At 46.5% G+C, this 12,543-nt stretch overlaps 1 protein-coding gene across 1 annotated transcript in view; it reads left to right on the top strand.

Moving 5' to 3' along the window:
• Positions 1 to 12,543, top strand: part of Lama3 (laminin subunit alpha 3) — a 214,227-nt gene that overhangs the window by 87,863 nt on the left and 113,821 nt on the right. The window contains exons 19-23 of the mRNA XM_057789086.1: positions 393 to 549; positions 4,644 to 4,776; positions 7,194 to 7,336; positions 9,332 to 9,429; positions 9,918 to 10,071. Coding sequence (XP_057645069.1) covers positions 393 to 549; positions 4,644 to 4,776; positions 7,194 to 7,336; positions 9,332 to 9,429; positions 9,918 to 10,071 — 685 coding nt within the window. The remainder of the gene's footprint in view (positions 1 to 392; positions 550 to 4,643; positions 4,777 to 7,193; positions 7,337 to 9,331; positions 9,430 to 9,917; positions 10,072 to 12,543) is intronic.

Here is a 12,543-nt window from a genome sequence, read left to right as displayed (position 1 = left end):
TATTATGATGCTTACAACATGCCTGGCACATAGTTACTGATGCTGCAAATGTATGACTATGACCGTGATAAGTGCTGGGTGAGGAAATGCTAAGTCAGAGATTTGCTCTGTTAATTGTGACCACATTAGAGCACAGCAGAGTTATGTTGAGGAGCTCATGACTTGTGCTAAATGACTTCAATTTAGTGCTTGGAATGAGCAGGTATGGGTGTGCTCTGTGTCAACATTTCCCTGAATAAGAGAATCCTTTGGCGTGAGAGGGGAAGCCTTCCTCTGGTCTTGTTTAACGGCTTAGTCAGCTGGCAGTGTTCCTTCGGCCATGTCTGTTAGGAACGGACATCAGATCTCTGACAAACCTAACTTTTGTCCACACTTACTTGTGACTTACAAAGGCCTGAAAATAACCACTACTTCCCGGATTTGCACCACATGAAGCACGAGGCTGAAGATGGCGCTGGACCTAACGGAAGAGACCTACGCTTTGGATTTGATCCCCTAGTATTCCCTGAGTTTAGCTGGAGAGGATATGCCCTGATGACCTCGGCACAGGTATATAGCCAGAGAGCCACATCTCACTGCAGGGGACCCATGTAAACACCCTCCACATACCACATTCCCCCTTACCACCCACAGCCCCCTCACCCATCACACCCCCAACCCGACCCACCCCCACTCACCTCCACCCCCACCCCGGCCTAAAGCTACACTGCCTCCGAGACCTAGTCCAGGTTCATTTTCTCCAGAGTACTGGCCAGGGTCAGTTTGAAGGGGTGGGCTTGGGATTTAGGATAGGGAAATATTTTTAACTCATAAGAATGTACTTGAATTTCACAGTTCATTGGTACTTTAATTTGGCCACTAAATCAGAAAAATGAAGGAATTAAAGGAAGTATTTGTCTCTGGAGGCTTTTTTATAGGTAGAAGGAAAATTTTTAAGTGGTGTTAGACTATATTAAAACATAGAGGCCATTTTTCTTTAGTGCCAATTTGGAAAATAAAAATGAGTAGACTTGAAGACTTCTAAAAAAGCCAGCAGCCTCTTCATCCTCCTCCATCTGACGGACATGCTGTGAGGCTCAGGCTGGTCCAGGCTCTCAGTCCCCCTTTTCAACCTCCTAGTTGCCCTAATCCCAGCTGTCCTGTCCTGTCCTGTCCCATTGTGTCGTGTGTGTGTGTGTGTGTGTGTGTGTGTGTGTGTGTGTGTGTGTGCTTGGTCTTGCTGATTGGGGCGGTGCTTTGCAAACTCTGGAGTGACAAACAACGTGCCTTGCCGGTGCTCAGCTGTTCTTTTCTTCCTCTTCTCTGTTGCACCCATCTTTCTCGCCTTCATGGTGGAGTAAGGGGTGTGTACGGTATTTGGTTACCTGGAGGACTTATGCGATATTTGTAGCTAAACACGTATGTAACAGGAGCTGTGGTGGGCTTCGTCCCGCCACCCGGCTCCCGCACGGCTAGCTTATGTCCTGAAATAATTACACGGAAACTGTATTCTTTTAAACACTGCTTGGCCCATTAGTTTTAACCTCTTATTGGCTAGCTCTTACATATTGATCTAACCCATTTCTAATATTCTGTATAGCACCACGAGCTGGTGGCTTACCAGGGAGATTCTTAACCTGCATCTGTGTCTGGTGGGAGAATCATGGCGACTGACTGATTTGGCTTTCTTTCTCCCAGAATTCTGTTCTGTCTACTCCACCCACCTAAGGGCTGGCCTATCAAAGGCCAAGCAGTTTCTTTATTAATTAACCAATGAAATCAACACAAAACAGAAGACTCTCCCACATCATACGTAGAGTCATTGAGTAGTTTTTATCTTCAGAACTTCTCTTCAGGGCTGGTCTCCTCAAGGTACTTCGAGGCAGATAAAATCAGAATAAGAGACAGGATTGATAGCCATGGTCACCCAGTGTTTGTCCTCGCCGAGTCAGGACTAATTCACAGAGAACCTGGGTCGGTCCATAGCTCTCCTGTAACCTCCATTGGCCCTAACGATGTTTTCCTGGTCAAATCTTCCCAACTAAAGCTGGCTCTACCAAGCAGGACTATAAGACACCCCACATTTACTCCCTTCTTCCCATACACACCAAATTCGATTTCTTTCTTTTTGTGACAGGGTCTCTCAATGTAGCCCTGGTTAACCTGAAACTCACCATGAAGAACAGACTGACCTTTAACTTCTAGAGCTCCCCCTGCCACTGTCTCCTAAGTGCTTGGGTAAAAGCCAAGAACCAGCACACGAGGGTTTTTAAAAAGATTTAATCTAGTTTAAATTCTGAGTCCACTGCTGTAGGAAGCTGTGCACGCATGTGAGTGCAGTCCCTGCAGGGTGCAGAGGAGGGTGTGGGAGCCTCTGCATCTGGAGGTGCAGGAGGTTGTAAGCTCAGGATCAGCTGCAGAGAGCCAAACTACATTCTCCACAAACTCCTGTGTCCCAACTCTACTTCTTTAGTGGACAGCTTCATAATTCATAAAATTAAGATGGAGTCCATCAAGGAAGTGACTGACACAGCCTGGTCTAGGTGTTCCACAGGTGTTTGAAGCTTGACAGAATATTTGGTGGACCCAAAGCAATGCACTTCTTTTTTTTTTAATTATTTATTTATTTATTATGTATACAATATTCTGTCTGTGGGTATGTCTACAGGCCAGAAGAGGGCACCAGACCTCATTACAGATGGTTGTGAGCCACCATGTGGTTGCCGGGAATTGAACTCAAGACCTTTGGAAGAGCAGGCAATGCTCTTAACCACTGAGCCATCTCTCCAGCCCCCAAGCAATGCACTTCTAACGGTGTTCTTTGTGAGGAAGTCTTTGGGTCAGAGGCCCTGTGGTCCCTTGTATAACCACTTTCCTTACTCTTCTGATGTATCCTTTCACACTTACTGCATTTACCAATTGGTGTTGGGTCTGGGGTCACACAATGATGGGGGACAGACCACCAGAGTCTATTAAACCAGAAGCAAGCTTTATTCCAGAAAAAAAAAATCACCACGGGTCACACAAAGCTTCTTAGTTGGAGCTGTGACCATAGTCAGAGATCCAGCTTCTATAGTTGTAGCAATGGGGGCTGGTTTTGGCCTCCTCTTATTGTGAAGTCAAGCACCAGGTGTGAGTCAAAGAGCTTTTACAACCTTGAGGTCAGGCTTAATGTCACAGAACATTTTAAGTTTTACAACTTTTAGTTATAGAATGTTAGGGTTAACTTAGGATGTTTGCCAAAACCTTGGCTGACACGGCCACTTTTCACCGTCCCTGAAAGAAGGCGAGGCAGAGAGTAGTCACATAGGGACACAGTTAAAGATTAAGGGAATACAAGCAGGGGGTCCCATAGAGGCAGTAGTTAAAAGCTAAGCTTTGTCTGCAGTACCTGCCTAGCTGGGAAGCTGGGGGGCAGAAGACAACTCTTGAAAGTTTACCTCTGTACACAGTGGCTGCCAGCTGTTTTTCTTCCAAATGTGTTTGGGCTTACAACTTTATATTTCTATATTCCTGGACCTTATCCTTTATTTTTATATTCTTTTCCTGGACTTTTAATTCGTATCAAAACTGAGAAAATGAGTTCAATCAAACTCGTAGGGCTGGTGGGAATTCCCACGTGGCACCGTCCGCAGCTTCTGTGCTGGAGCTGGTGATCGTCTGGAAGTCAGCCTTTGCTGTCTCTTGTGTCTCCCTCAATACACGTCCTCCCCAGTGAACGCTGCCTAACTGGGAAAGGGATGAGAAGAGCTATGGTGTCGGAACTCCCACACTTTGTGAACTTCCCTTGGAGCATAGCTGGGTCTGGACATGTGGTTTGTGTTCTGAACAAAAGTAACTTATTCTTTGCACTGGAGGGATGGCTCAGCAGATAAGAGCACACGGTGGTTCCCAAGCATCCCTAACTCCAGTTCCTGGGGATCCAGTACCCTCTTTTAACCTTAATGCACATCATATATGCAGGCAAAATGCATATATATGTTATATATAGTATATAAATTTGAATAAATGATAATTTACTTGTGTTATTAATTCAAGCTCTGGGGTCACACAAGCCCTCTCTTCCTGTTCAAAAGCTAACACTGTTTATTGATGGAAGCTTTTGAGATACAACTTTCTAAGGCAAACAGGCACATTTAACAGCATCTGGGTTCTTATACAGATGTGTTTGAGGTCCCCCACCATTCCTGTCTGCAGCCATTTAGATGTGAAGTTCTTCATGTAAAGTGGGGCTTGGGGGCCTCGCTAGAGCCGTGGTGTGATATGGCACACTTTCCCTTGCTCCTTTCTTCTGCCTTTGAGTTTTCCCAGCCAGTGGTGCTTGCTCCTGTCACCGCGACCCTCTTACACTAGTCCATCTAACACTCCGTTCTGTCTGCCTGCACACACACACACACACACACACACACACACACACGAGAACGCTAGTTGCTGAGGGAGTGCGGTCTTCTGCAACTGGAAGTGTAAGTGCCTTGGCGTTCTTGTCAGGTCTGCCTATTTCCACCTGTTACTTGGTGCTTACTGAGTGTGTGCGCATGCGTATTTGTGTGGGCGTGCCTTACAAATCTAATGGGGAAACATAAATGAAGTCAGCAGTTGGCTGGCATTTCTTGGCAGCCACTTTTCTCATCCACACTTCGTGACTTTGGGGGGTTACTTTCCAGAATGAAGTAAGGATAAGGCTGACTGCGAGGAAGTCAAATCTCTCCTTGTTCTACATTATTCTGAGATACGTCAACCCTGGGACTGAAGGAGTGCCTGGCCGTATCACTGTTTATCCATCCTGGGCAAAGTCGGGTAGGTACAATGTCAAGTCTTGTTACTTGTTTCCCTCTTTCGAGACAGAGTCCCACAACCAGTCCAGAGTGACTCTTCCTCCCAGTGCTGGAGGGACACACAATTGAGTCTCTAAACTGGTTTCACCTCTTTTCAGTTGAGAAAGGGTCAAAATAGCATTCCTTTGGTTTTCACAAAGCCCATCATCCCTAGAAAACATTAAGCCCATGGCAAGATCTGATTGGCCGGCTCACTTGCATCCTTCCTTACCAACTGATTGGCCAGTTATTTTGCATGCTCTTCCTCACCATCTGATTGGCTGGCTCTCTTTCATCCTTCCTTACCATCTGATTGGCTGTCTCTCTTGCATCTTTCCTTATCATCTGATTGACCAGTTCTTTTGCATGCTCTTCTTTACCATCTGATTGGCTGGCTCACTTGCATCATATCCTTCCTCACCATCTGATTGGACAGCTCTCTTGCATGCTCTCTGTTACCATTGCTTTCTCTCACTTTGTGCTTCTTTTACTTTTGCTGTTAAATTATCACCCTCATTTTAAAAATCAGCATAGCAATGCTCAAATGTTGGCTATTCTCCATCCCCAGGGGTCATGGATCCCTTTAGTGGTAAAAGCAGATCTGTGTAGCTCACTTATGGGGAAGTGGGTGCCGCCTTTTTTTGGGGGGGTATTATTTAGGAGCTATTGGCCTATTGCTCTTAATTTTCCCATGGTTTCAAGCAAGGAGAAATAGAGGAGGGTTGGAATTTTAATATAAAGGTCAGAAAATAGGGAAGTTCAAGGAAGGCCCAAGGACCTTTGAACTTCCTTCAACCGTGAGGACTTCCTAAGCAGAAGAGGGTCCCACTCACAGCAGTTGGGGGCAGGACCTAGAACACATGGAGTTAGAGCATCAACCAATCCCAGAAATGGACTCAAGAAATCACTCGGAATCCCAGAGGGCTGCACTCAGAACAGTGCTAATGGAAGCCTGACTCAGCACTGAGATGTTATGTAACCTTATTTCACTTCCATGACAGAGTGGGAAGTGAGAGGAGGAATTGGGTCGAGCATATGGGGCTGGAGGCTAAGCAGCTCACAGCCACTAGGGAGCTCTAGAGGGCTCTCTTTAAGGTGAGGAGCCTCGTGCCCTACACAAGGAGCCTTGTGGACTAAAGAAAGCAAGCCGCCCAAGTGCATAACTAGTCTTTGTAGACAGAGGCTGTAGACTCTAAGTTTGTCCCCACAGACCCCTCTGTTCATTTCTGGATGGTGTCAGGGGTCTGCCTTCTGTCCACACACCCCTCTGCTCCTGGGTGTCACCAGCAGTGTGCCCTCTTTCTGTCCACACAGACCCCTCTGTGCCCCGGTGGCCTCAGTTGTCTGCCCTCTGTTTGTCCATACAACTAGAATACATTTTAGCTTGTTCCCCTGCTCTCTGAGACAGTTTCCTCTAAGTCTGAATCAGGAACCCAGTTCCATATTCCTAAGGTTGTCTATGCCTCCCCTCTCATCCCCACTACCACTGTCTGCTCTTCCATCTCATTCAGTAGTCTGATCCCTGACTCTCCCTCCTCATGTCCACATGCCATGCTTGCTGTGTTCACTGCATTGGCTGCAAACAGCCCCAGGCCTGACACAGTGGGCCTTTGTAAATGTCTATAGAAGGAGAGCTATGCAGAGATCTGGTGCAAACATGTCCTCTCCAGAAGACCTCAGACTCGGGGCCAGGTGCAGAAGACCCCTCAGATTCACTCAGGGCCAGGTGCAGAAGACCCCTCAGACTCAGGTCCAGGTGCAGAAGACCCCTCAGACTCAGGGCCAGGTGCAGAAGACCCCTCAGACTCAGGGCCAGGTGCAGAAGACCCCCTCAGACTCAGGGCCAGGTGCAGAAGACCCCTCAGACTCACTCAGGGGCCAGGTGAAGAAGACCCCTCAGACTCACTCAGGAGCCAGGTGCAGAAAACCCATCACACTCAGGGGCCAGGTGCTTGTTTTTTGGCAGAAGAAATGCATGCTACATCCTGGAAACAAGTAAATAGAAAGCTGGGATATTTCCTAATTGGAAAGTGAAAGTATGCTCATGAATAAAAATAAAAAATGACAATCTTCTATCGACAAAAAAGGAAAGAAATAAAAAACATATTACATATTGAATACACACATCTGGAAGGTACATTCCTAAAGACAGATCTTAGCCAGATGTGGCAGTTTGCCTCGGTCATCCGGCACTTGAGGGGAAAAGGCAGGGGGGTAACCAGCTGAGATCAGTGTGCTCTGCAGTGAGTTCCAGGTCAGGTGACCTGGCTACATGGCTGAGTCTGTGTCAAGTATATACACATAGATATTAGTATATGAATGTATTTAATACACCTGAAAACGCGACACCCCAATAGATACCACTGCTAACACCTTCAACTGCTGTTTGTCTCCTGATAGGTGCTTCTCAAAGCAAAGAGATGAACTTTCCCCCAAGTAAGGAGCCAGCCTTTGTCACTGTCCCCGGAGATGGCTCCGCAGATCCGTTCTCCATCACACCAGGGACATGGATCGCTTGCATCCAGGTGGAAGGAGTCCTCCTGGTAAGCTAGATCTGAGTGCCCAGGTCCATGGACTGTCTGTCCCTGAGACAGTCTCACTCATTGTTGTGACCCACAGGGAGATGTCAGAATCACATGCATTTCCCTTCCACTGCAAAGGAAACTGACTTTTTCCCTCAGGGGACATGATGACAGAGAAACGTTATGTCCCTTCGGGCAATTACTCTTGGACAAAATAATCTATATGTCTCTATATAAATGAACTATAACTCAAAGTTATTAGAACAAATGCAAAGCTCTTATAAAGACATGACCCTACCTTTCTAATTTTGTTTGATATTTCTGTTATGAAGCAGAAAGGCACCAAAGATGCACCCACCCAACCACACAGAATAATCAGGAGAATCGAATTAATGAGGAGGATAAATAGCAGTGTGATTTAGGGATGTGTGAAGGGAAGGGAGAGGCTCCAGGAGCCAGGGGCCCTCCTCTACCCCCCAAACACCACTTCCTCCTGCCTTTCCCTCAGCTAGTCAAGAATCCTAAAGCTGGTCTGGCAAAGGGCTCCTCATCCAAGGAAAGCCAGAGGAGCCACAAGGGGCTTCTCTGAGGCCCTGCTCTTAGTCACACCTCAGGTTTGTTATATCTTGTGGCAAGGCCAGAGATAAAGTCTTCGGCATACATTTAATATCATGTGCTTGAAGCAGGAACCATAAAACTGTCCTTTTGGAACATCAGGAAGTCTTAAGCCGGTCACTCAGCTCTGAAGCTGCCTCCATTGCTTCTCCTGAGTGACAGAGATAGAACTTAACCTTGGGTGTCTTTTCCAAAGACAAACAATGTGAATTATATAACATCTGTTGGCCCTCGTGCCTTCTTGACAAAGGAATTTTATGTCTGGAGAGGTAAGTGAGTCAGAAAGGATATTTTCAGATATTAGAAGTGAGGAAAAGGAAGTTCCTCTGCTACCAGTACGGGTGTGAAGCTGGAAGGGTGGGAAGATTGTCATAACCCCCTACCTAGGCCTGGGAGATGCCTAAGGGCCTTGAGCTGATGTCCCTGTCGTGACTCCATCCTCACTGGGCACTTGCTATTTATGCTTACTGGTCTTCGGGACGATAGCAGCTATGGGCCTGCTCAGGGAAATGACGTCTAGAACAGTGAAAACCCACCCTGTAATAAAGCCACCAAGTCCCCTGATTACCAATCGGCTTTTTCCCCTGCCTGAGGAAAGAAAATGCCTTATGGGCCACATAGGAATATCCCTCTAGGGGCGAATCCCCCATCTCCTCCCTTCTGCACATATGCGGTGGGGCCACAGATCCTGAGATCACTGGGACACTGCAAGTCACCTGTGTCTGAGAGCCTGGAGCACCGCTCTTTCCTGAATGCTTAGCTGCTCTTTCATTTGCTAGGATAGGCAGGAAGGCTGTTCCTGTCTCAGATACCAACATCACAAAAACCCTTTCCCTACCACTATGCTCTGTAGGCAGGGTTGGAGCTGAAGGCCACATCACTGGTCAGTAGATGGGACTCTGTAGCGAGGAGGGCAGCCAGCAGCTCAGCAGAGCGTCTTTTTTAATGATTTATTTCTATTTCATGTACATTGGTTTACCTGCGTGAGGGTATTGGATCCCTTGGAACAGAGAGTTGTGAGTTGCCATGTGGGTGGTGAAAATTGAACCAGGATCCTCTGGAAGAGCAACCAGTGTTCTTAACTCTGAGCCGTCTCTCCAGCCCCTCAGCAGAGCATCTTAATAATTTGGTTCAATGTCTTTGATCACTGGGAGGAGGGGATTTATTATAAACAACCGGAAGATAAAGTAACATTTCCTGTGGATCTAGAAATCTCAAATATACACTCTGCGGCCCTGACCTCCAGTGTGTGAAGAACTGTGGGTTCTGGAGGGCCAGGGTGAAGAACAAAAGAGTTGATCTGAAGTTGAAGTTCACCAGAGACTTCCCTAGGACTTTATTCTCTTAGCATACACATTTGTCATTTCATTACCAACACTGCCTGTGGTCTTCACTTGCTAGGATTACCTGGTGCTGCTTCCCCGCGACTACTATGAAGCTCTAGCCCTGCAGGTGCCAGTCACGGAACCATGCACCCACACAGGATCGCCCCAGGACAAGTTAGTATGGAGTGGGGGTGGGGTGCAGCCTCAATGCCTCCAGACTCCTCTAAATTAGCCTTGAATACTAGGCTCATGATGGTGGCCTCACAATCGCAGCGGTTATGGTACAGCGCCGCTGGTAGGTTCATTGTGAATTGTTGCTCTGAGCCTTACTTGAGTAAGAATCTGAAAGCACATGGCATGCCACACCTGGATGAAGAGCGCCACTGCCTTGTGCGTGTGGAACGCTGCAGCTCGCAAAGTCACCTCAGAATCATTCATCGGGAGAGGACAAGAGCTCAAAGGAGGGCGGGTTCTTGGACCTTGGTTCTGTCCCCTCCCGTGTGGGAAACTTGCTGTTCCATACCTTTGATGTCCCCTCGCTAAGACTTTGTTGAGGAAATGATGCAAGGACGCCGTGGTGACTTGCATCACTGCGGCCTTCTGGCTCTGTAGTATTCCGTATCGTGTTCATGTATTAACGATTGTATTTGTTGTCGTTGAAGTTGTTTGCTTTACCAGCATTTACCGGTGACCCGATTCTCCTGCACCCTGGCTTGTGAGGCCACACACTTCCTGCTTGATGGGGAGCCGAGACCAGTGGCAGTGAGGCAGCCCACTCCCGCACACCCAGCCATGGTGGACCTCAGTGGGAGAGAGGTGGGGCATCCTTCCACTTCCTGTCAAAGCTGTGCGACCTCTGCATTTGTGTCTGCTGAAGGCTTAGCCACGGTTGCTTCCAAATCCCAGAGAGCCAGAAGGGTTTCTCAGAGGGCTCTGATTTGAACTGGGGCGGACACGCCCTCCACACGGAGCTCTGTTGAGGTTTTTTCTGAGCACCTTCTAGATACAGCAACAACCATAGACGGCTTGTTTACCTGTTCCACCTGACTCACAGTGAAGTCGACTCAATCTTACAGGCCTCCAGTAGCCCCGTTGATTTACCTTAAAAGGACACAACGGGTCCCCACTGCTCAACCCCATAGGCCTAGCAATTTGTAGCAGCTGAATTTGTGGCACTTGGAATCTGTCCTGTGGCTGGGAGGACAGGTTAGTACACGCCAGGGCTTTGTGTCTCTTCCTGGAGTTCTTGGAGCGACACAGGCAAACCTGGTAATAAACATACTGGTAACAGATTGCATAGTATGCCAAGCAGTGAGAACACACATCTCAGCACCCCAAAATGAAGATGCTGAACAACAGCCTGCTCCCCTCTGTTCTCATTCTTCTGTTAACATTGTTTACTCTGAATTTTTGAGAAAACACTTCTTTTAGGGTAAAGTGTATGAAGTTAAAATATCTGTGTTCTTAATTATTCCTAAATATTTAGGTGCACACATTTTATAAACTATGCCCTTACATTTTAAAGACAAAAGCTAAAGATATTAAGGTTACTTCTTAGGCTCATTTTATTTTATTAGATTTTTAATTTATAAAAATATACTTAGTGTACTAAGTAAACATAATTAGCTATAATGAGAAACTGAATATTCTCTCTACTCCATTCTAAAATTAGCTTAACCACATTCCTTTCTGTCCATACTGCATGTACACGTGTGTACTCACTTGTACATATATTTAACATGTGAGAATGAACATATTTGTATGTATGTTTTGATAATAGTGAAGTCCAGCTGAGGTGGACCAGCCCCTCGGGAATATATAAACTTATATTAGTTAAACTTAAGTATATCTAAGCTGTCTCTCAGCTACCTCAAGGTCTCAACAATCACCCATCCAGGGACAACATGGATCATAGACTATTTTTGTCCCTGCAAGAAGGCTCTTGTGATGAAACTCAGATCTGTGGCATTACTGTAGCTATTCTAGCTCCTTTCTTAAACAAGAATCCTTTTTATGTTATTATTGCTAGACTCACTGGCCTTGTATATCAAACCAAGGAATTTTTATTTAAGCTTTAATCTCATCCCAGGGTTATTTCCCTTATTAATTACTTTGCTTCTTGGTGTGACCAAATACTCGACACAAAGCAGCCTAAGTAAGAAAGGATTTATTCTGGGTTTTGGTTTGGGGTGTAGTCCGCTAAGGTAAGAAAGGACTTATTTGGTTTGGACGTAGTCTGCTAGGGTAAGGAAAGCTTGGGCAGCATGGGTGGCTGTGGCGGTGGCTGTGGCCGCTTGCTCATATTTGGGTGAATCAAGAAGCAGAAATGGGACCGAGAGTAAGGTCATGTGGAAACCTCGAGGCCTGCCCTCCAAAAATTTACCTCCTCTGGCTCGGCCCCAGTGTGTACAGATTCCACACCTTTCCAAAACGGTGCCACCAGTGTGCATGGCTCATAGAGTGATGTCTTTTCACATCTAACTAGTAACAGTTCTTATTCTGTATGTGAAGTATCAGAAAACCAGAAAAATTCAAAATGGGAGCCATTTCTGGTCCCCAGACTGGGTAAGAAAGTCTCATGTGCTCTCATGCTCCATGACGTCTCTGTGGAAGCCTCCTGGTTAAATTGCTGCATCTGCAGAAATTTTTGATCGCTGGACCAGAGAGATGGCTCATAAAGCACTTGCTGTATAAACACGAGGATCTGAGCTCAGATCTCAGCAGCCACATAAAGGCAGATGTGGTAGCACACATCTGCCATCCTGGTCCTCCTGTGGTGATATAGGAGTAGAGACAGGAGACTCCCAAATCTTCCAGGCCAACAAGCCCGGGCATACAGCTGCAAACAACCAGAGACACTGTCTCAAACACCTGAGGCAAGGCCCAACACCAGAGATTGTTTCCTGACCTGTACACACATGTGCACACACACATATACACGTGCACACACACATACATTGAGGACCGGCCTCTACAAAATCACCTCTTGCCAGGATAGGGGCAAGGGAATTTAGAAATATAAGTAAACAATACAGAGACATGTGAAAAATAACAGATCAGAAAACATAGAATAGTACTGGGAGGGCATTCCAGTAATTACTGAAATTGTTTTTATACAGTCAATCCTTTAACACTCTGAGACGTCAAATCATTAGCATTCTCTTGTTTAGGCAGTGGAGCTGCTTTAGACCATGAATGCTGAAGGCAGCCACTCCCCAGGTGACCTCGTAGTTACAAAAGAAGAGACAGAAGTACATTTTCATATCCTGACCATCTGTCAAGATGGCA

Source organism: Chionomys nivalis, chromosome 14 (genome assembly GCF_950005125.1).
Source record: "Chionomys nivalis chromosome 14, mChiNiv1.1, whole genome shotgun sequence".
NCBI lineage: Eukaryota > Metazoa > Chordata > Mammalia > Rodentia > Cricetidae > Chionomys > Chionomys nivalis.
Note: the sequence above shows the minus strand (reverse complement) of the source record. Positions and strands in the feature narration are given on the sequence as shown.